A 27,204-nucleotide genomic window follows, 5' to 3' on the forward strand; every position below is an offset into this window, starting at 1 on the left:
GAATGAATGAGTAGAAAACCACATGAGAGAAAATAATGGACTTTGGTAGTGTTTGTTTGCGAAAGAATGGAGATGAGTTCTTTTTGCTAAACTAAACCCACAGCAAAATTTAGAAAAATTGATATTCAAACATTGCATGTTTTTATATTCATGGCATCAGTTCAATTTGTCATTAATTAAACAGGCCAATTTGAGAATGCCTGTTTTAAGTAGTACCTCAAAAAATGACCTTGTAAAATCAGGTTGAGATACATTATATGTCCTGAGGGCAACAGGAAGCAAAAGGGAAAATATGAAATTAGAAAATGTCCTGTAATTGTCACTTCACTGGTAAAGGTGATAAAACCTCCATTATCAGTCAGGAACTACTTTGATGCCTAATTTCACTGACTGTCTAACTTATCAAATTGAATTAAGCACAAATGAAGAAATACTTGTCTAGGGAAAAAAGTACCATGCCATTTTGCTTTCTGTCAACTGAAAACCAACCCAATTAGCACAGACAAGGAAAAATAAGCTCAAAATATTTTATTGGAGGAGTAAAAGTTTAAAGGGATTGTTTCTCCCAAACTGGCCTAGCGAGTTGGTTGACAAAAACACTGGAGTCCCTGATGCTAGCTATATCCAGAATTGAGAAGTGGTTGTTTTCCTTCACTTATTCCACTAATATTTGAGTGATGATAATGTGCCAGGTCCAGATGATTGCTTTATAGGATAAACAGTGCCTCCTCTTTCCTCCCAGTTCTAAGCCTGATGTTTCAGTGTGTCTCCGCTTTCATTGTTTGCATAATTACCAAGAGTGTGCTAGATGGTGTCCTACTCTTTAGATATTTGAAGACAAGAATCACCCAACAGGAAACTTCTCCAAGGTTGTATCCAAAGCAGCATCAATTCTCTGTTTCCTACATGTACTTGGTAATAACAAGGTAGAAGCTTTTCTGACCCTCCAGTTCTGCCCTGGTGCTAAATTTTGTCCTGAGTAAATGAGAACTTGAGGATACAGAGCGTTTTTGAAGCAAGAGTGCTAGCGGTTGCTGAGGACTGTGAGCAATGAGCTCTGTATGGGAGTCTAGAAGACTGCAGGACCCAGAGCTATAGATGGGAGTGCAGAGTTCTCAATGGGCAGGAGAGTCTAACCAGGGCAAGTCACCATTCTTCTCTGCGTACAGGTTTTTCTCAAGAAATGAGGGATGTGCGAAGAGATGCTTCTAGCTCAAATACTTGTTTTTCTGCTGTGGCTCATTTGCTTCAGCATATGAAAAAAAATTCCCCTTTAGAAATGGGAAAAACGATCTTTTTTCTAAGTGATTCATGAAGCAAGGAATTTTACAAAGAAAGAAATCCTTTCTGCTTGCCTCACCTGCGTGCTCTTTCAGCTCCCTTCTTCTTTTTGCTCAGCTGCCACCTGCTAGCTCAGTCCCTTTTTACAATCTTATCGTTCCTGGTATGCCGGCCTATCCCTGGTGGCAGGTGCCATCTGGAGCAGCTTTTCTTTATTTCTCTGTATTATTAATCTGCATTTTCAAATGGTTCCTTTTTCTTCTAAGTATATCTTCATCTCCCTCCATCTCCCCCAACACACATACTTTGTGGAACTGACCTTCTACCCCAATTTTTTTTTTCTGTCCAAAATTTCACACATGCATTTTCCAGTAAGCACTTAGTTCTGCCAAACTGAGTCTCTATATTTTTTGGCTGAAAAATGCCAAATGTACAGAAGTTGTTCTGTTTTCTATTAACCATTTACTTGTCTCAGCAGATATCTTCACATGGATATATGGGCTACTAAGAGTCTAAGCAAATAGAATGCCATTTAAAAATGAGTAACATGTAATATATTGTGGAATACTGCCTAACTATATGTTTTAGACTTTGACAGAGAGTATGGATACTACTAAAAAAAAAAATCAGAATTTTAACAAAACCCTTACAGAAAAGGAATGTGACATATCTATTTCTTTATCAATGTATCTGTTTCTATTTTGTAACCACATTTAGTGATGCTTGGGATACAGTAATATGCCTTTTTGTTCATAAGGATGTTTCCCTCCATTAGGTCTCATCAGTAATATTTAAAATATAGAAATCCCTTTCATTAAAATATGTTCACGAAAATAGATATTTCTTCCCTTAGAAAAAGAATTAAAAAGTTTTGGGGGCCTAGTTTTAAAAGCATCAAGCTTTACTTGATTTATTTTGGTGGTTGTTTAAAGGATGTGAAATATATCACCACTGCAACTAGCAAGAACTATAAATGATACATTATTGCAAGTGTTCTAAAAAATCAGAACAAAACTAATTTATTATAGTTCTGTCTTCATTATACACCACATGTTGGTGAGTTAAACACAACAAAATTGTCTTTTCTTTTAAAAGTGTCTACTAAAGATAAAAAGAATAAGGTAACAATTAACATGTAGTTTGTTACATTAAAAAATCTGATATACATATTTCTATTGCCTGTTAGCTTATTCTAAGCCTCTTAACTATTACAAAAAAAGAAATCATTGTTCAAAGGCAAACATTCAATTCAGTTGATACAACATTACAGTACAGTCAACTAATATCATTCAACGAAGGTAACAAGTCTAGCCTTGGCTTCTTGAGTTAAAAGTCTGTAGACCAGATTGCTACAAAAGGTTCAATGCTGCTTCACACTGTATGTTAGCTTTTTGGAGGACATGGTACTTTCTATTGATGGCTTCAGAAGAAGGGGTCATGCTATTGGTAAAAGCACAGGGGAACCCCAACCTGTCATTAATCATTTTATTGAGCATTGTAGTTAGAACAGCATTATTGAGTTTAGCACAACAACTAAAACAAATAATAATAATAATAATAATATTATAATCATAATCATAATAATGATAAGAATAAAAACCAAACACAAACTGGAAGCCTAGAGATGCTGCCAGCCGTGTCAAACCCTTGCGATACGCTATACTAAAAAAATTTGAAATATCCACCCATCCTCTCCACTCTGCCACAAACTAGCAAAGTCAAAATACAAAAGTCTTCAACTTGTTACTTTTGCAGAATAAAGCAAAAACGTCTTTGTGCTCCTTACTACCAGAAGCAAAATGTCCACTGAGTTACCACATGTAATAGCTTCTGGATGTGTCAACCTGGGTTGGCTTGGTGTCTGCAGAACCATCTTTGTCTTTCTCACTGTCACCTTCCCAGAGGTTAATGAGTGGTGGGTACAGCTCATTTAGTGGGATTGAAGAAGTTTTTTGCATATACTTTTTTAATGAATGGTGGTAGTTTTTCCTCTTAAACCTTTTGGCAATATACACAGCAATGGACGCGAGGCTAATGACGGCAAACATGGACCCCATTACTGCAGCAAGGGCCGTACTTGTTTCTTGGTCAGAAATGTCCAGTGCAAAGGCGGCATTTTTAGTTGTGACATTGACACACGACTTTTGAGTCTGCTGATGAATATTGGACACTGTAAGACATACTTCATAATCTGTGGAAGGCTGCAGATGTGTTAGGTTGTACTCATGAACATCTACTGGGACCCTGGCGGTGTATGTTATGTGAGGATTGTCAATCTTCATGGTGGCAGAGGACCATTTTAAGTTTGATGTCATGACATTGGAATTAACTTTCCAAGACACTAAAATGGAATGAGATTCTGTCTGCTTGACATATATTTTCAGCACCTGGGTACCATCCAGAAGGGTCCCATTAACCTTAATTGTTACCACACGTGTGTCGGCCCCTTCCACATTCTGGGCAACACAAGTGTATCTTCCTGAGTCTTCAATTTGTATGTTAGATATTTCCAAAGTACCTTCACTACTTAGCTTGTATTTATCTGAAAGTGTATCCACAGTTATCTTATTTCCAAGAGGAGTGACCCAGTAAATTTCAGGTTCTGGCTCAGCCATGGCCCGACAGTCTAGGAAAACTGTTGTGCCAATATCCATGTTTAAATGATTTGGGAATGTGTCGTGAGATATCATTGGGAGGCACTGTTCACTTGAATCCTGGATTAAAACTTCCTTTACCTGCTGCCCTCTATATTCAGGTGGCATGGCACAGAACATGGACAACGGCTCCATGAATCGGATGTTGGTCTTGTTGGAATTAATCCAGTGGATGACACAATCACACCTCAGAGGATTGCTGTGGATACTAATCTCACGAAGATTGGGAAGGGATTCTACTGTCTTTTGGTAAACAGCATTCAAGGCATTGTTGTTCAACATCAAGCTTTCTAGGGCAGGAACACTTCGAAAAGCCAAGCGGTGGATATAAGATAATTTGGGGTTATTGGTAGCTTCTAACTTTGTGAGTTCAGGCAAGTTATCAAGGGCATAGCGATCCACAGAAACAAGTTCCCCCATGTTGTTGATTCCCAGTTCTTTCAGTCGAAGCATATTTTTGAAATCCCCTTCTTGGATTTTGTGAATGGGGTTTTTATTGAGGTCTAAGAATTTTAAATTTGGAACTTTTTGCAGAGCAAGCTGAGGAACCTTGACCAGTTTGTTATCATAAAAAGACAGGCTTTCAAGGCTATCCAAGCCCACCAAGGCATTTCCGGGAATATCAGTGAGATACATTCCTGCCAAAACTAGGCTTCTCAGATTTGAGAGGGGTTTAAAGTTCATATCTAGAATTCCAATCACGGGGTTTTCCCCTATCATGAGTATTTCCAGGTTGGGTGTTGAATCAAACCAGCGGCTATCGATAACTTTCAATTTATTAGAGTTCAAGTGAAGCCTTAACAGATTTTTTAAGCCTGAAAAAGCATTAGCAGAAATAGTGCTAATCTGGTTATGGTTGATATAGAGTTCTTGAAGGTTGCTGAGGTCTTGCAGACAGTAATCAGTCATTTCTGTAATCTGATTTTCCTCCAAATGTAGAGTAGTGAGCTGGGTTAGGTTTGTCAGCCCTACCTCCTTAATATTTGTAAAGTTGTTTTGGGAGAAATCTAGCTCAGTCAAGTTGAAAAGCTGCTGGAGCTCATCCACGGTCTTTGCGATGTTATTGCTCTGTAAGAGAAGCACTTGGGTATCACTAGAAAGGTTGCTGGGAATCCTTGTTAAGCGGAGATCATTGCAATCAACAGTAGTAGCTTCTCTATATGTTGACTGCGGGGTGAACCAGGGCCTAATTTCACATACACAAAGTTGTGGACACTCACTATTTTGTAGGGAAGACCCAGTTAATGAAGTCATTAGCGAGCCCAGCACCAACTGGCAAGCTGCTAAAACAAAGCTCATCCTAGCCATGCTGGCTTGCCAAGTGAGCTCCCGACACCCCTATGTTTTAACAAAAGGTGAACACTAGATAGTGTGGTATGTAGGACAGCAAGCAGAAAATGTAAACATTCAAGCAAAGTCCTAGTAGAGTTGTGTAAAATTCTGGAGTCCGAAGAGATGATTTTCAGGAGTTTTCAAAAGGCAGGAAGCAATTGGGAGTCTTTTAACTGCTTCTCTCAATTCCAGGCATGCCCACAGCTCTGTGGTATGTTACTTCAGCCAAATCAAAGACTGGAGATGTGCCTGAAAATTAGATTAGGACAGATGTTATGTTTTTTTCATATACTTTCTATATTATAGACTTCCTTTTGTCTACTAAAAAGGCATAATCACAAATCTATTAACAGAATATTCAAAGTAACTACACAAACTTTTAAATTACAGTATATTTTCTATATTCCACTTACTACACTAAAAATAGTTACCACTCTTGCAATTTAATTGGGTAAAATCATCAAATGCACACACATAATAGGGACACTCAGGAAAAACAAATGTCATTTCTTTAAAAACAAGGTTGACTTTAAAAAAATGGAAGGCTCCAGGGCACCTGGGTGGCTCAGTGGTTGAGCCTCTGCCTTCGGCTCAGGTCATGATCTCGGGGTCCTGGGATCGAGTCCCACATTGGGCTTTCCCGTCAGCGGGGAGCCTGCTTCCTCCTCTCTCTCTCTCTCTCTCTCTCTCTCTGCTTGCCTCTCTGCCTGCTTGTGATCTCTCTCACAAATAAATAAATAAAATCTTAAAAATCTTAAAAAAAAAAAAAAAGGAAGGCTCCAGTCAAAGCATCTTTGAAGTCAAAGATCAAAAGCAAAACATGAAACACAGTTTATAAGAGACTCAAAGTTAATTCTTAGTTATTTATATTTTATCTTATTATTTTTAAAAAAGATATTTATTTATTTGAGAGAGAGAGAGAAAGGGAGAGAGAGCACGAGAGAGCACAGGCAATGAAAAGGGAGAAGCAGGCTGCCCATGGAGAAGGGAGCCCGAGGCAGGACTCAATCCCAGGAGTCTGGGATCATGATCTGAGCTGAAGGCAGATGCTTAACCAACTGAGCCACACAGGCACCCCTAGTTATTTATATTTTAAAGAATAACTGTTTTTATTTCTTTTCAGCAGTTCTTTTTTCAAATTCCAAAATATAGAATTATATATTCTGTAGACATATTCAGCCAGTGCTTTTCTAGCTCAGTTATTCTTATGCAAAAAATTCATTTAATACAACTACAGAGAGAAAATATCAGTTTTTCTTATATTCTAACAATCATAGCTAATCTTGACTGAATAAAACAGTCAAAGGAATTTATCCTCCTTATTATCACTGATTTTGATTTTAATGAAAAACACAAACATACTTACACATGTTTAATTTCAACAATCTCATGGGAATCTCAATAGCCACTCAGTAGCTATAAAGCATGGATATATGGGATATGTTCTTTTTTGGGGATATGTTCTTTTGGGTTCTTATCTTAAAGCCTCAGCTTCTTCAACTATAAGATAGGGTTGATCCTTAAGAGAATTAAAGGAATCTATATAAGGCTCACAAAAGTTAGTTATATGTATTGTCATCCTTCCCCCCTCCCCCGCGCCGCCTGGCCCCAACCCCTGACTAAGGGGCAGAGGGAGAGGGACAGAGAGAAAATCTTAAGCAGGCTCCATGCCCAGTGTGAGAACCTGACGTGAGGCTCATGACCTGAGCTGAAATCAAGGGTCAGACACTCACTCAACTGACTAAACCACCCAGGCATCTCTATTGTCATCTTATTATATCTCTCATCCATATTAGTTTTAGCTGAATAGTGGTTATTAGAGAACAAGTAAATGAAGGAAAACTGGGGCATTTATAGTCATTGTCTATTGGTTTTAATAAGGTCTTTTGAGGTCAAATATGTATTGCTCATCTGTTTATAAAGACAGTATTTGCAGTTAACGGTTCTAGTTCCCTGGATTTCAATCATGTTTAAAAAGCCACTGTTGGGGGTGGGGGTGGGGGGGCGCACGCGCAGAGAATCTGCCGTGGATTCATGGTCTATCTTGCTTTCTCAAAAGTAAGCCTGTCGCTTGCTAAACTATGAAAAGTAGAGCTATATGTTTCTTTTCATTTCTCTTTCTGGAATGAACTTCAGCTTTGAGTACTGAAGGACCTTCAGTAACTAGTGTTTTCTTTACCCTCATAAAATTACTGTAAGGATTCAATAAGACAGAGCATATAATGTACCTGAAATCTAGTATCCAACACATAGCAAGCTTTCAATTCATATTTGCTGCTATTACTTTGTACTATGCAAAACACAGTCATCCTTGTGATTGACCAAGAAGCAAACTAAAAGTTTGCTTTATAGACCTAAAAGTTCTATATTTATCATATTTTAGTAGAAAGAAAGAAAAGTCCTACATTTCTGTTGTTGTTATATAAAACATGCAAACCTGTTTTACTGTTTACTGGTCGAACAAGATGGTATTAAAAAAAAAAATCACCCATCTAGATTTGGCAGTTGGAGGAAGAAGGAAATGAATATGTTGCGTGCTGATGCTGGATATTTGCTATTCTTTGTGGGAGGAAACACACTGGCATTCTCCTCCACCTAATCTGGTTACTTTACCATATATGGTAAATATACCTAATGACAGGTAAACATGTAATTAGGTAAAAATACCTAATATATATAATAAATATATTATATATAAATATATAATAAGTATAAAAATATAAGGTAAATATACCTAATCTGGTTACTTTACCATACCATATATGTATGCATAAAACTTTTCAACATTATAAAACTACTTGACTCTGACTTTTATCAGGAAATTCCATAAAATAAGTACATAATAATAATTTTCCAATTATTAGTGCCTCCACAAATTTATTCCACTCTTTTTGTTTCCATTTATAATCCTAAAACACATATAATGACCACAGTAAATTTCCCATTAAGAAGATTTCTGCCACATGTTATTGCTTCATTTTAATTCAAAATAGAAAACTAAAAAAATAAATCTACTTCTCATAACTCTGAGATGGAATTTCAACTAATATTTATGTTTTGACTGAATTAAGGAAACATAGCAAAAAGTAAGTATGCATTGAAGTTGTGTGAGACTCCCAAAACCATATGTTGCCATTGAAAAATATCTTTTGTGGGGCTATACTTTGGATATTTTCATAGAGTAATGCTTCCATTTTGGTTTAAAATATATGATGAGGTAATTAGATTGCAATATTCAAATTTCTGTTTGACATACACTCTCCTCTTTTAACAAACAAACCACACAAACTGAGAATGTTACACAGAGAGAAGACATTTTCCTTTCCCAGACCTGCATTTGGCTTCTTAGGGAGTGGAGAATGAACCTTTCTTGACACAAAAGGAGATGTTTTAAGATGTTTCTAGTTGCATGCCATTCTGAACTCTCGTTAGCATATTTTCCAGCCTACTTTTTGAATATGACATTATACACAGAACAAAGCTTCATAGAGTGCTTAAACCATTTTGTATGTTTAAAACAAGGCATGCCTCTGAAGTTATTCACTAACAGTTTTAAAAGTAAATCCAATGTCCCTGATGGATACTGATTCAAAACTCCTCCACAAAATACTAGCAGATTGAATTCAACAGTTTATTTAAAGGTTTATACACCATGACTAACAATGGATTTATACCTAGAATGCAAGCAGGTTCAATATATGAAAATAATTCAAAGGAATATACCATATTAACAGAATGAATGAAAAAACCCACATCATCATCTCAATTGATGAAGAAAATACACTTGACAAAATTCAACACACTTTCATGATAAAAACACTCAAGTGACTAGGCATAAAAGAAAAAAACCACATATGAAAAGCCCACAGCTAAAATCATAATCAGTGATGAAAGAGTAAAAACTTTTCCTCGATGATCAGGAACAACGTAAGGATGCCCACTCTAGTTACTTCTATTCAACTTAGAACTGGAAGTCCTAGACAGAACAATTAGATAAGAAATAAAGCATCCAAATTGGAAATGAAGAAGCAAAATTCTGTTTGCAGATGGTATGATCTCACATGTAGAAAACCTTAAAATGTCACAAAAAACCCTTAACTGTTAAAAACTAATAATCAATTTCAACAAAATTGTGAGACACAAAATAAATTCATAAAATCAATTGTGTTTTTGTACACTAACAGTGACTAATCCAAAAAGGCAATTAATAATCCCACTTATAATAGCATCGAAAGACTAAAATACTTGAGAATAAATTTTACCAAGCAGGTAAAAGACTTGTGCACTCAAAACTATAAAACACTGCTAAAAGAAATAAAACATACATATATAGAAATGTATCCCATGCTCATGAATTATATTGTTAAAATGCCCATACTATCCAAAGTGATCTACAGATTCATTGCCATCTTTATCAAAAGCTCAATCACAGTTTTTGCAAAAATAGGAAAAAAAAAAATCTCAGGTGCCTGGGTGGTTCAGTTGGTTAAGTGTCTGCCTTCGGCTCAGGTCATGATCCTAGAGTCAAGGGATGGAGTCCCTCAGCCAACTCCTTGCTCAGTGGGGAGTCTGCTTCTCCCTCTTCCTCTGCTGCTCTCTCTGTCAAATAAATAAATAAAATCTTAAAAAATATATTGAAATTCATATGGAATCTCAACGGACTCCAAATAGCCAAAACAGTCCTGAAATAGAACAAAGTTGGAGGCCTCACACTTCATGAGTTCAAAACATACAATAAAGCAATAGTAATTAAGATGGTGGGATACTGGCATAAAGACAGGAATATAGACGAATGGAAGAGAGGATACAGAAATAAACTCTCCCATATATGATGAAGGGATCTTTGATGAAAGAGCCAAGACAGAACGATGAGGTAAGAATAGGCTCTTCAACAAACAGTGTTGGATATCCACATGCAAGGGAATGAAGTTGGACCCTTTACCCTATAACATATACAAAATTTAACTCAAGAAGAATTAAAAACCTAAATATAAGACCTAAAACTGGAAAACTCCTAGGAGAAAACATAGGGAAAAAGCTTCAGAACATTGGATTTGACAATGATTTCTTGGAATATAACACCACAAGCACAGGCAATAAAAGGAAAAATAGCAAATGTGATTAAAGCAAACTTATAAACTTCTGCACATCGAAGGAAACAATTAACAGGCTGAAAAGACAATCTATAAAATAGGAGAAAATATGTGCAAATCTTTATTATCTGATAAGGGACTAATGTCCAAAATACATAAGGAACTCCCATAACTCTATATAAGAGCTACAACAACAAAAAACCAAATAGTATGATTAAAAATTATGCAAAGGATTTAAATAGACAATTCTCCAAAGATATGTGAGAGGACAATAAGCATATGAAAAGATGCTTAACATCACCAATCACGAGGAAATACAAATCAAAACCAGAACGGAATATGACCTCACATCCATAAGGATGACTACCATCGAAAGAAAAGAAAGTAACAAGTGGTGGGAATGTAAAATGATGCCTCTGCTCTGGTATACAGTATGGGAGTTCCGAAATAAATTAAAACTAGAATTACTGTATGATCCAGCAGTCCCACTTCTGGGTGTACATCCAGAAAAACTCATAGCAAGATCTTGAAGAGATGTTTGCACACCAGTGTTCAATGCAGCACTATTCACAATAGCCAAGAGGTGGGAACAACCCATGTGTATAGGTGGATGAATGGAAAAAGAAAATGTGGCATATACACAAAATGGAATATCATGCAACTTTAAAAAAAGGAAAACTTGTTATATCTACAATGTGGATGAACTTCCAGGACATCATCCTAGATGAAATAAGCCTGTCACGAAAGGACAAATACTGTATGATTCCACTTACATGAAGTATCTAAAGTAATCAAAATTACAGCAACAGAAAGTAGAATGGGGGTTGTCAAGGGTTGTAGGAAGGGGAAAGGGAATTTGTGCTTAATGGGTATTTAAGTTTTACAAAATGAAAATACTTGGGAACTCTGTTGTACAACACTACTGAATTTTATACTTAAAAATGGGAGCTGGTAAGTTTAATGTTATTTTTTATCATTAAAAAACCATGAATCCATTATAATTCAGTCCAACTTTTATCACTTACATACCAACTGATTAACTTAAATTCTGCAGCTAATAAAAAATGGCTAGCAGATTTTTTTTCTGAAAAGTGGAATTGCTTTGTTCTAGGACTTACTTGACTAAGTTGGTCAAATGTGAGAAGAAAATGTCCTAACTATGAGAATGATGTTCCATAAACGGGTCTGGCAGTTTAAAGAAACAATCCCTTAAATAAAAACCCATAGCTTTAAAGGCCCAGGGTTGGCAAGGGATGCATTTCAAAGAGGCCTACAAACAATTATATAATTACATTTGATGCTGCTTTTTCCAATAAGATATGTTTAGGACACTCTGCTCTGAATATAAAATCCCAAAGGAAATAGACTGCATGGTCATCACCATCAGTGAATTTGGCACTGATCCCCATTTTCCCCATAGAATCATAGGAGATGGGATGTTATTTTAACAACATCACAGTATTTAGTATGACTTGGGAGTTGGATCCTTCCACATTAAATTCTTATGAAGTTGGGTGAAAGAAATAAGCAATCACAATAACATGATGATTAAGTTAATTCTAGTTATATTAAAAACCAGATAGCTCTCTATTTGTAGAAAGAATTCTGTCTTTCTATGAGGGGAATCAAGTGATCTGTATTCAGATTCTGACTTCTTCACTTATTACCTTATATAAACTATGGAAATTCTGTCTCAGTTTCTGTGCCTAAATTAAGGCTAATTATACATACTTCATATATGAAAATTATGATAACTAAAGAGCCTGGGAAAGAGTCCAGCACAGAGTGAGCCCTCAGATACTTATTTGAATCTCTGGAACCTCATCAAGTTTGCTATTAAATTTCATTTTCACCCTGCAGGAGTATTGGGAGGTAACGAATAAGCAAATCTCTTTAAGACCTTTGGGCATGACATGTGTTTGGAAAAAAATCATGGTTATTTTTTTACCATTTCCATTTTATTTTCAACAGTACTATTGGAATTAAGTGTTAGAAATCCAGAGACCAAATATGGCACTGTGCTAAATTAAAACCCTATGCAGGCAAGCAAACTATGGAATACAGTTAATAGTTATAGGAATATAGGAAAACCTCCTCACCTGGAATTAGCATCCTTTCATAAACCTAGTAGTCACAGCAGTGAAGAACTAAATGAAGAAAAATGCCTTCTTAGGACGTGTGCTTTTATGCATACTGTCTTTGGTGGCCAAATTCACACTATGTACATGTTTAGTTAACTCAGTTTTTTAGCTTTATTGGTCCCCAAATAGATCCAGAGCTAATGCAGCATTCAAATTTGCTTATCTTCTTTTAGGGGGCTTAATAATGGGGACAATGGGATTTTTGTTCAGTGAAGCTTTCCTTCTGGTTAAAAAATGCAATGTCTCAATGCAAATTCTCCCTGTAGCTGCTCTGTTGTGGGGGATGGGAGCATGGCGGCGCCAGGCTGCCTTCATTGGATTGACCTCACAGATGGAACTTCCTGGGCTGAAGGCCACCTTGACTTCTGCTGCAGGAACAAGTGGCTGATTGTTAGGCTCAAAAGGCTATACGTTTCATTGCTATTATTTTTTTAAATTTTTTAAAAAATATTTTATTTATTTGAGAGACAGAGTGAGAGAGAGCACGAGTGGGAAGAAGGTCAGAGGGAGAAGTAGACTGCCATGGAGCTGGGAGCCTGATGCAGGACTCCATCCCAGGTGAGCTGAAGGCAGTTGCTTAACCAACTGAGCCACCCAGGTACTCCTTGTTTTGCGTTTAAAGATTTAATGTATTTGAGAGAAGGGGGAACACAAGAGCAGGGGTGGGGGGCAGAAAAGGGCAGAGGGAGAGAGAATCTCAAGCAGATTCCCCTCTGAGCACAAAGCCCAAGGCCGGCTTCAGTGCCGAGCTTGTTCTCATGACCCTGAGACCATGAACCTAGCCAAAACTAAGAGTTGGTGAGATCGTGACCTGAGCCAAAAGCAAGAGTCAGGGCTCAACCGACTGATCCACCCAGGCACCTGGCTGTAAGCTTTTGTAAATAGGAGTTTAGAATGTGACTTCTAGAAAGACAAACCTGGTTTCAAATTCAGTTCTGTGACCTTGGCCAAGTTGCTGAAGCTTTCTTTCTGAGTCTCAGTTAAAAATTTTTTCTTTAGAAAATGGAGATCAGGGGCGCCTGGGTGGCTCAGTGGGTTAAGCCGCTGCCTTCAGCTCAGGTCATGATCTCAGGGTCCTGGGATCAAGCCCCGCATCGGGCTCTCTGCTCAGCGGGGAGCCTGCTCCCTTCTCTTTCTCTCTGCCTGCCTCTCTGCTTACTTGTGATCTCTGTCAAATAAATAAATAAATAAATCTTAAAAAAAAAAAAGAAAGAAAGAAGATAGAGGTCATAAAACCTACTTTGCAAAGGTGGTGAGAGAATTAGGATAAGATGTTAAATGTAAAGGTTTTTTCAGAGGGCCTGGCACATAGCAAGTCCCCAGTAGATGTTAGGTATTATTATTTACAAGTTTGTTGTCTCATTGGATCTAGTCTTTTCTTTTTTTTTTTTAAGGATTTTATTTATTTATTTGACAGACCGAGATCACAAGTAGGCAGAGAAGCAGGCAGAGAGCCTGATGCGGGACTCGATCCCAGAACCCTGAGATCATGACCTGAGCTGAAGGCAGAGGCTTTTTAACCCACTGAGCCACCCAGGCGCCCCAGATCTAGTCTTTTCAATGGGTATTCATTATGAAAGGAAGAAGTAGGAGTTTGAAATCAGCTAGAGGGTACCTTCTGTGGTATTAACAACTATAAATTCTGAAAAAAGCCTGGCCAGAGGCCTTCTAACAATGCAGATGGCTAGTGTAGGTAGAACCAGAAAGAGAGAGATCACAGCAAAGTCTTTCTGGAGGGTATATTTTATTTTCCTTGGGAAGGAAATAAGATCTTGCAAGTACATTGCGAAAACTGAATTTGCATGGGCTATTTCTATTTTTTTATCATTATTATTTTTTAAAAATAATCTCTTCACCCAGCATGCAGCTCAAACTCTTGACCCCAAGCTTAAGAGTCACATGCTTTACTGACTGAGCCAGCCAGGCACCCCTGCAGGGATTATTTTTAAGGACATTAGTTTCTTGGACTTTCGTCTGGTCCCCGGCCCTTTCTGAATCTTAGATTTCTTTCTTCAACCATTTCCCCAAATTATGTTCCTTGTTCACACATTATCCAAAGCAAAACACCCTGTAGTGTGTGTTAGTGATCACAGATGGAGGGTTCGTATGGGAGGAAGAGCTATAATAGTCTTCATAACGCATTAAGGAAACAATAAAGTCTATCCCCTTGCAAGGACATAAGAGCTTGCTGAGGCTCTTTTGCATAAGGAACTGTTCCTGAGAGCCCACATTATTCATCAGCAAGCCGTGTAGCAGCATGTCTGAGTGGGCTGAGCAACAGAATGAGGACACCAGGGAAGGGATTCTTAATTTTGGCTTCACCACAAACTTCCTAAGTGACCTTGAGCAGGTCTAGTAACTTTGTGTCCTATTTTATCTATCTTATAGTAAGTAGGTTGAGGGGAAATGTAGTCACAGCTTTCCAGGCTAAGAGGAACCTCAGGAAGTCATCTATCAACCCATTCTCCTGGTGTCATGCAAAACTACTTCTAGCCATTTTCTGAGAGGCAGTCCTTCTCTTCTTCCCTTCCTTTTGTAAATTAAACTGCTATGGAGGCAACAAGCTTGATGATGCCAAGATCTCAAATTCCAGGGCTTTCAGGGGCTAGATAGGTGAAGTCAGCTGCATCTAACACAGTCATGTAAAAAGCTGGAATGTGCATGGACTCCAGAAGTGTCCAAAAGTGTTAACTGTGTAGGCCAGACAAAAACCATATGCTTTCCAAGGCCTTTTATGGCCTGTGGCCAGTTTGCAACCTCTGAATGATATATAAATATAATAATAATCATATCACCTAGAATGCTGAGTTAATGTTTGATAAGTAGATGATTAAATATCAATTTTAAACTAGTAGTGGCAAATACTCCATATGTGAAAGCCTATAATTAGAGACTCAGTATATTAGTGTGAATCTTTGCTCTGAAGAAAACTTTAGTGGTTTAAAAAGAAGTTTTGCATTTACAAAAAATTTATCTTATACTCTTTTCTTTCGGAAGACCTACTTTTAAAGGCAGGCAGAACCTTACAGATCCCCTAGGTGATCCAAGATGACCCCGTTAATTAGCAGAGAAATGAAATAAAACCCAAATGCCTTGATCCCTAATTCAGCATTTCCTAATCTGATCACTTTAAATGTTTATGGTTTTCCTGGTTCCCAGAGAAAAATTTGTGCATTCTCTAGTTTTATTTTAGTTTCTTCTTGTATTTATTATTATTATTAATTAATAAAGTCTCAAAAATTCTCTGGTATACTTGGGTGGTATAAATGCACTACTGTGCAAAGAAAAGGGTAAACACAAGTGATCTTTTGATTCCCCCTCATCTTCCTTCCCCTTTCAGTCCAGGGCAAATCCATCACACTGCAGGTGCAGTGTCGGCCAGCATTTCTGGGAAGAACCCAAAGGTGCAGCTGGTCTCCAAACTGAGCATAGAAGCTGGGGGTCACAATTCATTCAGCTTCTAAGAGGAATGGGGTATGGACAGCACATTAGTTCTTGCAGGAGGGTTGGTCAGGCATGGTAAACGGCAAGGCCAGCCCAGATGGACTAAGAATTACAAAAGAAACCGTAAAAAAAAGAAAGAAAGAAAAAGAAAAATGAGCAAAAAAGCCCAGACACAACCAGCTGGCATCAATCCAAATTTAAGAGGTGGCTTGGCATGGTGGGGAAGGGTGCTTATGGAAGAGCCCCTGGGAAGAACTTCTACTTCAGTTTCTCATTTGGCTTCCACGGATCAAAGGCAAAGAAAGCTGATTTCCCTGTGAATTATGAGAAACACAAATTGTGAAAGTTGGAAAAGGCCTCTGCACATCTTAAACAACTTCTCATTTTATAGAGGATACCTCAGAGAGGTGATGTTACATATTTGAAAGCCAAACTTGACTCTATCCTACTCTCCAAACACATGAACCCCACATTGCTTCACTTAGTGTAGGGTTAGTTGAAATTTATATTCTTGATCACTGGGCAGGAACTAAAACTTTTTGAAGGATGTTAGCCTCTGGTGCTCTATTAATCAGTTACCTTTATTAGAAGCATAAGAAAACATCATTCAATTTAGGGAGTGAAATGGCTTAATAACCACCATCTTGACCTTTGATTAGGTAGATCAGGGATAGGGTAGACAGCTCAATCGATCATCCTGATGGCCAACTTATTCCGAAAAATTAAGTCAGGTCAGCTTAACCATGTTCATTGATTTTTTTTTTTTTTTAATGTGGCAGTGAATTGATCATAGTTGATCTATTCTATATAAGCATGGCCAAATCACAAATTTAATTTTTAGAATGTATAAACTTCTCTTAATTTGACACTGGATAATGTGCCACAAACTCTGTGAGGGCATAGAAATTCAAATGTAGGAAATGTAAAGTGGATTTGAATAATTAGTAGTAGGAGTTGGGAATGGGCATTCAAGATAGAAGAGGACTTATGAATAATATACTACTAGGAATATAGCTAATTTTAATAACAGCTTTAATTTAATAAAAGACTTACTATGCATTAACTGCTATAGTGAATGACTACAAGTGTATGGTGCAAAGTATAGCATCCCTGTTTTTCACAGAGAAGTTGTCACTTGTTCAAGATCTCAAATAAGACAGCAAGTCAAGAGCATATGGCCCATGCCCTAAAGTGATCTAACTCAGAATCCCTATCAGCTTTCGAGGTATTTTGAGAGGTAGAGCCGTACAGAGATGGAAGCACTGGACCAACAGTGAGGTGATCCTTACCTCTTTAGTTTTGCCTCCAACTCAGATCTTACAGGCTATCTGCCCTATCTGTAGGTGTTGAGGTTAAGCTAAATCCAGATGATGTCTTAGTGCTTCTCCAGCTCCAGGATTTTAGGCATTTGATGATTCTTTTCTGGGTTTCTACTTTTAAAGGCACCCATGTAAGCAGCAGTCCTTATGGCTGGGAGCAAAACACTTGCTTCTGGCTTTTAAAAAGAGTAAAAGCACTGTTTAGTTGTTGTTATTGTTGTTGTTTTTTAAAGAAAAAGCATGATCTCAAGAAGCAGGCAGAGCTAACTAAGTCCATATCCTGGCACTACCAATGGTGCTTTGGATAAATTGTTTACCTCCCTAGGTCTTAGTTGCCTTATCTGTTAGGAGATAGCTCTAGATTTTCCTCATGAGAGAACAAGGCTTGAGCAGTGCTGGTACAGAGTAGAATCTCAACAATCATAAATTTCCTTTGGAGTTCTCAACTTAGAAAATTAGAGTCCTGCTAAAAACCCAAGTTATTATGTGTTCTTCCAGCAAGGAAATTAATGGTTTTCTTGAAAATTATCTGCAACAAATATCCTTCCCTTCCTTCCTCCCTTCTGTTCTTTCTCCCCGCTCCTGTCTGTCCCTCCCTCCCTCCCTCCCTCTCACCCTACCTTCTTCCTTCCTTTTAAACACAACACGCATCTGGTGCCCCCCCCTTTTTTTTAAAGATTTTATTTATTTATTTGACACAGAGAGAGAGAGAGATCACAAGTAGGCAGAGAGGCAGGCAGAGAGAGAGAGGAGGAAGAACATTCCCTGCCAAGCAGGGAGCCCGATGCAGGGCTCGATCCCAGGACCCTGAGATCGTGATCTGGGTCGAAGGCAGAGGCTTAACCCACTGAGCCATCCAGGCACCCTGGTGCTTTTTTTCCTCATAACATCCTTGGTAGGTAAGCAATATAACTGTCCTTTTTCACATTAAGGAAACCATGCATAGAGATAATAAGTAACTTGCTCAAGACATGTAGCTAGACAGTGATAGAGCAGGATTCAGAGATAGCCTGGCTCCAAAGCCCGTGCCCTAAACACTATCTCCCAAATGTCATATGGTCATCCCAAAGAACTCTCAATTTTGAAATGGATGAATGGGACTGTCAATGAACTATCAGAAGTATAGATCAAGTGGCTGGGAGCTTTTTTAACCCTTGAAAGCAATGCAGAGTCTTTGACTGGAGTTCAACAAATCACGATGAAGGCCTAGGGATGGTTCATCACTGCCAAATAGCTTGGTTACTACTGAGAAATCCTCTTTCCCTCAGGTAATGATAGAATAGATTTCTAGAATATGAGATTTCTAGAGTATGAAAAAGGTTTTAAAGCAAAGACACAGGAATGTTTCTGCAGTTTGGTTTGCCATGAACTTTATAGGAGAATCTGGTAGGTCCAAGATTTTTTTTTTTTTTTTTTTTTTGTTTATTTGACAGAGAGATCACAAGCAGGCAGAGAGGCAGGCAGAGAGAGAGGAGGAAGCAGGCTCCCCGAGAGAGCAGAGAGCCCTATGCGGGGCTCAATCCCAGGACTCCGAGATCATGACCTGAGCCGAAGGCAGCGGCTTAACCCACTGAGCCACCCAGGCGCCCCCCAAGATTTTTATTTTAATATGATATTCAGGTACATAAGCAGGTGTCCTCCATCAGACAAACAATGCTCAGGGCTCAAAAAAATCTCATACTGCAAACCAAATATCACATGACTGCCTTCAAAGTTCAATCCCCCCTCTTTTCCAACTCATTTCCAAGATATTTTTTCAAAGGCAATGTCATTTTTGCAAGAAAAAAAGTCACACATTTATATGAATGAGAGGATGTTAATTAAATCTTTGCATGCTAGTTACTTAGGATTTAAATTTTGCAGGCTGATGGTAAGCCTCTTTAAAGGATTCTCCTTTACAACTATGTTATAAAGCACCTACTTCTCTAAGAAAGGCTGGATGACACCCAAAGCATTTCTGTTTCTAATTGTCTTGGGAAAAAGTGACCCAAATGAATAAAATCCTACACCAAAGAAACAAAAGTAAAGCACGGGATGGACATCTTGTAACACATTTCGATCTTAGTTACTCCGGGTGGAAGATATAAACAGTAAGCAAAGGGAATTACATTGTTAGGCCAATAAAGATAGGAAACATCCTTTTCAAATAATGAGGAATTTTCTAGCCATATAAACACTTCCCATTATTTACATCTAATGTTCACTGCAGGGTCATCCCGGCTGAGTAGTAGTCTTAAGAATAGCAGGTAGTACTGACCAATAGCACTTAGTTCTTACTGTGCAGCACACACAGCACTGAGCATTTCATACAAATTATTTTACTTAATGCTTACAACTGCATGAGGTGGGAAATATTCTTCCCCACTCTTTTTACTGAAGATGAAATGTAGACTCATATATAATGAAACAATCTGGTTAGGTCTTGGAGCCAGGAGAGTGGTGGAGGTTCTATGTGAATGTAAGCATCTAAGGCCAGAGTCCAAATCATGCTCCTCCCCTCCCAGCCTGTCGGGGGGCAGGGGGAATCCTTGCCAATACTTTCATCTGCCACAACTAGAATGAGTATCACAGGGCAGGGACCCTGTTTCTGTTTTGTTCACACGGAGTCATCCAGGGCCAGGCACTAGCCTGTCATCTACCTCCTGGGCACTCAATAAATAACTGCATCAGTTAACATGTGCTTTCCAGGGACTCACATATAACAATAATTTTAAGCACAAATAAAAACCCTTGCCATTTAAGCATATCTGCTTAAACCTATCTGCTCCCCATACATCCTAATCCCTGTGGTTTAGGAAAAACCTGGTCTCTGGTTCATTCTTTTCTCCAGACTCCAGTGAAATCTAGACTCAGACAAAATGCAGAAGAGGTCCAGGAAACTGCTGTCTAATTAAATTAGAGTAACTGAATGCTGATTGGGTGTTTACTGTGTTACAGGGCCAGAAAGACCACACTCTACCCTTAAAGAGTTTCTAATCCTTTGGGGAGAGAAGACAAGTAAACAAGGGACTCTGTAAAAGAAAATAACACGTCAAAAGGGAGGAATGAATGAGTAGGTATATGGATCCTTGGGAAGGAGAGCAGAGTTGCCAACCTGCGCTGGCTCCATTAGCACTAGCCCGTCCAACTCTCTGCCGTGACAGAAATGTTCTGTGTGGACACTCCCTGATTGGGTAGCTCCTAAGGACTGAGTACGTGAAATGTGGATGGTGTGAACGAGACATGGAATTTAAAATTTCTGAATTGTAAAATGATGACGATCTGCTAAGCCAACCAATTTTTGGTATTTTGTTGCAGCAGTTCTAGGAAATCAATACAGTGCTCCATGTGCATCAGCTACTCTCCTAATTATTTTTATATGAATACTTATTTCATTAAATACTTAATGGGCTGACTCTCCTCACCCTCCTTCTCCCCACTGCATACCAACTACACATAAGAACTGATCATGAAAGGAGATGTTTTCTACTGTTGCCTGTAATCTTAGGGAGCGTTGGACACCCATTTCTTAATTTTTTATTTATTAATTATTATTTTTTATTTGACAGAGAGAAAGAGAGAGAGCGAGAGCGAGAGAGAACGAGAACACACAGCAGGGGGAGTGGGAGAGGGAGAAGCAGGCTTCCCGTTGCGCAGGGAGCCAGAGGCAGGGCTCGATCCCAGGACCCTGAGATCATGACCTGAGCTGAAGGCAAACAGACACTTAATGACTGAGTCACTCAGGCGCCCCCCATTTCTTAATTTTAAAAGCAATGGTAAACTTAATGGTCTTTGCAGCTTCTTCTTCTAGGACCTAGAAAGCAAGACTAATACTTTTTATGAACTATCTCAACTCCAGCCAAAATAATTTTTCCTTCAATATTTTAAAAGTCATATACCAGATATACTTTGAAGAATTCTTGAACTTGTGGTCTTTCAAATCCTTTTTAAAAACCTGAGATTCTGTGACAGGCAAAGTAGGACCAAGAAAAACAATGTTTTTGTTTTTTTTTTTCTGTTTAAATCACTTGTAGGATCAAGAAAACTTTTTTTTTTCTTTATAAGAAATTAGCTATTTGCATTGCTGGAATCATAAAATAGCAATTTAACGTTACTGAACTGAGAAACTGACAGAAGGCTAAACAGAACAAAGCATGAACCAACAACTGGGCTACTTTTATTGCTCCTTTTTAGTACCAACAAGTGTAGTGATATAAAAACTACCATGAAATCAATTACTTTTATTCTTTTTACAAATTATTTTAATTTTCCTCCCATAATATGTCTACATGAAATAATTGCTTTGCAATTACAGACATGATTAAACGTTAAATAAATGTAAAATCTTCAGTTTGGCATCCTTAGATGCCTAGAAGGCTCAGTTTCATTACTTCTTTTTAAGTACTTCACATTATATTGCTTGGTATTTTCACTGCAGACATAGATTTTACCATACCACATTAATAAATGTTGCATAAGGAGCCAGTTGCTACAATGGCTCCTGATTATACATTCAAAACTACAGATAGGGGCGCCTGGGTGGCTCAGTGGGTTAGGCCGCTGCCTTCGGCTCAGGTCATGATCTCAGGGTCCTGGGATCGAGTCCCACATCGGGTTCTCTGCTCAGCAAGAAGCCTGCTTCCCTCTCTCTCTCTCTCTCTGCCTTCCTCTCCGTCTACTTGTGATCTCTCTCTGTCAAATAAATAAATAAAATCTTTAAAAAAAAAAAAAACAAAAACAAACAAACAAAAAAACTACAGATAGACCAATGAAATAGCAGACTGATCATAGTTGGTACTGAAAGTGCCCATATGTAGGCTGCTAACACCAATACAGTAGATTTTCGGATGCTAACCAAGTAAAGCAGTTCCATGAGACTAGTATCAGAGACTAGTATCATTGGTCTTGCTCCCAGACCAAAGTAAAGTTTAGTTCTAATAGTGAAAATAACTTCTCATCCAGAAAATGGCAAACATTTTCACATCCTTTCACATCCATTCATTTATTTACTGCATCTTTCTTTGCTCAAAAATAGTTCTTACCATCTTTTGTTATTTTCTTAATCTACTAATAATCTTTATTAACTGACATTTAAACATTTTTCTTAAAAACATGAAACATCCAGTATCCTTAAGATGAGAGCCTATATACTTTTAGCTCAGATCTGATGATATTTCTCTAAAGAGTCTGATTGCTTAGAATTTGCTAATTAGGTGCCTAAGTGGCTGTTTAAACTTTAGACAGAGAAAATGTCAAAAACATATCCCTTCCACATTAAAATGTTCCTTTAACATGTGGAGACTGATATCTGGAAGTGTATATATTTAGCATTAAAGCTCCTGCTACTCAAGGTTAAAGACAGCCCTGTTCGGGTAAATGACAGTACTTGCCCTTCAACTAATAGACCTCAAGCACATTGTATTTCTAAAGATTGCCATCTCTTTTAAAATAAAGCCATCTGCCCCTCACCTCTTAAAATAAACTTGGCTTCCAGTTCTTTTTCTCAAAATTTTTTTGGTGACTGTTCCAATAAAGGAGTTCAAGAACTTGATTTGCTTCATCACTGGGAGAATAAATATAATGAAGGCCCTGTGAAGGCTTGGGGCCACTTTGGCTTTCTGAGGAAGTGTCACATGGCCAAAGGACAGGAATAGAGAGGATACAGAACAAAAGGGGAAAGCACCATGGAAAGTGCTTTCCGTTCTCACAGCACCCAGTGGAGGCAGATGTGATTATTCTCGTTTTATAAATGACTTCAGGGCTCAGAGATGAAGTGACCTATCAGAATTCCCACAGCTTATTGGTCAAAGAGCAGAGATTAAGTTCAAGTTTGTTGTGTTCTGAAATCAGAGCCTTTTCTGCGATACCAACTGCTTCAATCGTCCTATTGGAACTCCAGAAAGATTCTGAGTGCATACAGCATTCTCTTATGTAGACACAAGAAAACTAACTTTTAGATTAAAACTGGGGTTAGCCAGAAGATTAAGGAAATTTACAAATTTAATTTTCTGGATAGCTGGAAGTTTTCGTAGAAAGCTTTTGTTTCAATCTTTAATACCCACTTTCTTGCTTTTGGTAAGGGTAGTTATGCTTTAGGTTTTTTTTTAAGGACATTTTTCTTCAATGATAATGAATCTTTTTTTTCCCAAATGTAAAGCCTTGGTTATTAGCTTATTTTCTTCCAATTTTCCCTTTTCTCCTAAAAGTGCACCCCAGAGGAAAAAAATTCTAGTTAATTAGAATTTCTGGTAATCGGATTTTAAAACTGTTTTGGTAAATGAAAACCAGGTGAAAGCTACCTCCTTGAATTTGAAATTGTTTCTTATTATAGGTTCTTCTTGATGCCAGTGCGTTCCCCTATGTTAGTATGCATTTGAAACTAATGGTCCAATACTCAAAGTGCTCAGATCCTTGATGACCTGGACACCATAAATCCAACAGAGCACATTAGTGGGATGGTCCTTAATTACACAGTTTAGGTTTTGTGTAATCAAATGGTGCAAAGGAACAGCTGAGAACATTAAAATGCCAGCAGGCGTTATAAATCATAGTGCTTTCTATAGTCTTTCTTTAACTCATGTGTTTTGTTAAATTGAAAGTAAAAAGAATATTTTTAGTTGAATATCCATATGTCATTTATAGCCCTTAAAAACATAACATAATGCAACACTATTAGATCATCTTTATTATTTACCTCTTAATTGTCTAACAGAAATTGCAGTTATCTTTAAACTTTAAGTATAGGAATCATTTTTGTGAGCGAAACAAAATTGAAGTTATCTCTTAGAAAGGTAGACTAAGTAAAAAGGCTATTTCTAAATAAAATTTAGATAAATTGAAGTGGAATCTTACCTATCTAGGACTAACGTGCACCTTAAAAGTTTTCTGTAGAGTTTTAGGTTTAAGGGGGCATAATTTAAGCTGTAGAATCTTCAAATTGTTATAATGGACAGGAAATATATTTTAATGGTGGCTTATTACTTCCAATGATATCTAAATGAGGATAATGAAGACCATCTTCGAAAACAAGCCCAGCAAATGAGATTCATTTTCTTGGAGAATTAAGCAACTTTAAGTAGTAAGCTTCGGCAACTTAGCATAAAACGCGTAGCTTATATTTGCTTCAGGGCTTTGAAGTCTCAAAAATCTAACTAGCACCCATGTTAGCTCTCAAGAGAAAATTCTAGGTTAAGAAATATTACCATCAGCATGTGGCTAGTAATTCATTATCATTCCAAATGCCCAAAGGAGTAAGAGAAACCAATCAGAATGGCTTACTGAGCAGGAATTCTGTGTAAGGTCCTGGGAGTCACAGGGCAGGAAACAGGGCATTCTGGGTGAAGGGGAAGGTTCATGCGAAGCAGTGGCGTCCTGAGTCTACAGTCAGTATTTCTTTCCAAATCCAAGTTCAGAAACATCATGTCAATAGCTTAAAATTGGTCCTGGTGGGTGCATTTATGCCCCGGAAATTGGTGAACATTACAAAAGAGGGCTTCATGTTTTTGGAGAGCTGGCTGTTAAACCTTTACCAGCACAGCACAGATGTAAAGGTACCAAAGCAGCAGAGCTTGAATAGGTACATGGAGCAGGAACTATTTCATTTTGAATGGCAGTTAAGATCTGCCAAGCTAGGAATGCAAATTAAGACAGAAAGGTTGGATGGGGGATGGCTGCCATGCCTGCCTTTGGCTTGGGTCATGATCCCAGGGTACTGGGATCTAGTCCCACATCAGGCTCCTTGCTCAGCAGAAAGCCAGCTTCTCCCTCTGCCTGCCGCTCCCCCTGCTTGTGTTCTCTCTCTCTCCCTGAAAAATAAATAAAATCTTAAAACAAAAATAAAAATAAAGGTTGGATGGTACCTAGATATGGAGGGGCTTCGATGCTTCACTGAGGAGTTTTTGTTCATTTATTATCCTTGTTTAAGACCTAGCATAAAAAAGATGCTACATTTAAAAAGGAGTGACTAAAGCAAGTTTTAAAAAGGGACCATTTATGAGGCATGGACAAGGTTAAGGAAGGCTCACAAAGGATGGCCACACACCCCTGAGCTAGCTACCGCAAGAAGCAAAAGCCAACAAGAAGCCAGGTGGTGAAGGATCCATTGATGAAGTCCATTTGAATCTGATGCCCAAGTACAAAGAAGAGTGGAGAAGGGCAAGATGGCTCTGGAAAGGAATCCCACAGCAAGTGGGGACCACTAAATGTCTTATAATGGAAATGAAGGGCTCATTTGTATAATTTACAAAAATTTATCCATCAGCTATGTTTAAGACAGACTGGAGAGGGAACATGATGGATATAGGGAAACCCATTAAGAAGCACTCCCAATAAGCTAAGTAAGAGGTAATGGAACTGGGATTGTGGTGACAAGAAGAGAGAAGAGCCATATTCAGGAAACAATGGAGGCTTACAAGTAGAGAGGTAACTGTTAGATATTACACTTGACTAAATGTAGAAGTGGGGAGGGAAGAGTTAAAAATAATATCAAGGTATTCAGCCTGTTTGACTTTGAGGATAGTGGTTGCCAAAACAAGTCAGGGGCATGCAAGAGCAAGAATTTACTTTAAAAGTGGGCGAGTTTCCATTTTTGTGATTAGGGGGTTGGAAGAGAAAGGTTAGAGTACACTTTCCTCTAAAGTCTTCTCCCTGCTAGCCTTCTCCTCTGCAGAAGGCTATGGTATACCCTTACGTACCCATAGCTCATTCTGGATCCTAGAAACCACTGCATCCATTTGACCCTTTGGTGATGTGATCTTAGGGTGAAAATAACCAGCAGGCATTTGGAGTTTGGGAGTGAATTTACAGAAGTTGGATGCCCTTCTCATGAAGGGCTAGTATAGAAGACTTAAGATCTCAAGAGGCATAGAGAGAAAATGAAAGGGCTCAGGTGAACCAGAGATGTACTACCATAAAACACAGTACAAGGTGAAGGTTAACTCTGCACCTTACTGAAAAGTAAGTGATAATCTCCACCATTTCCTTTGATAACTACTTGGTGATAGTGTCTGAATTTAGTTATATGTCAATATAAAGATGGAGCTAAAACAAATTGTTATAGGGACATGCATTAGCAACTCAGTGTTGAAATGATCTCTGCATTATGAACCAAGATAATTGAGATGAGGTAGAAAAGTAGATCTCTCCATGGAGGACAAATCAATAACAACTAGGTTTTATGGTCATTAGTGCCCCAATAAAATTCCTTACCATCTAAATCTCTTGGAGGAGATTTAGTGGTAACATCCATTACCTCTTTCATGTTAACACTAGCCAGATGTGGCTAAGTGCAATTTACATAACAGAGATCATGAACAAAAATAATATATCATACGTGAAGCATTTGCATGCCAAACAAGTGGGATTTTTAAAGATATCCCCAAACTAGTATTTTAAAAAACTACAACTGTGGGCAACACAGGTGATACTCTATATCGTTTGGCCAGTACCTTAATCAGTGGTTCATCTATAATAAAAGGAAAATGTATTACAAGGGGGGAAATAAGCAAAAAAGAGCAAATAATGAAAGAAGGTAAACTAAATTAGTAGACATTATGTGCCACTTTCACATACATTATATCTTTAACTAAGAGTCACACAGAAAATGAAGGAGAGCTTTTCTTCCTAGTGTGCCTTTTAGCTCTAGGAGCTCGGCATCTGCCAGTCCAAACATACCAGGCACTGGCATGACACTCACCCAGCCAAGGCCCCTGAAACCTTGCTTATGTGATTCGTTTCTCCAGACATTCAAGCCTTCTGTCATCTTCCCCCTTCCATGACTAGATTCAGCTCCTCACTTCCATGCATAATGCACACTCTCCTTTTGTGGACCTTCATACTAATTAGCAATTCTGTTTTCTCTGAAATCCAAGGATACTTTGGAGGAAGGGGCAAAGGAAGGTTTGAGATTAACAGATCTCCCTTTTTTTTCTATTCTAAGCCATACTGGTCTCTCTGTTCCTCA

At 38.1% G+C, this 27,204-nt stretch overlaps 1 protein-coding gene across 1 annotated transcript in view; it reads right to left on the bottom strand.

Moving 5' to 3' along the window:
- Positions 1–513: 513 nt before the first annotated feature.
- Positions 514–27,204, bottom strand: part of LRRN1 (leucine rich repeat neuronal 1) — a 39,331-nt gene continuing 12,640 nt past the window's right edge. The window contains exon 2 of the mRNA XM_047746359.1: positions 514–5,516. Within this exon, the coding sequence (XP_047602315.1) occupies positions 3,093–5,243 (2,151 nt within the window). The 5' untranslated portion in view covers positions 5,244–5,516 and the 3' untranslated portion in view covers positions 514–3,092. The remainder of the gene's footprint in view (positions 5,517–27,204) is intronic.

The sequence above is a fragment of the Lutra lutra genome, chromosome 1, assembly GCF_902655055.1.
Source record: "Lutra lutra chromosome 1, mLutLut1.2, whole genome shotgun sequence".
Classification (NCBI taxonomy): Eukaryota; Metazoa; Chordata; class Mammalia; order Carnivora; family Mustelidae; genus Lutra; species Lutra lutra.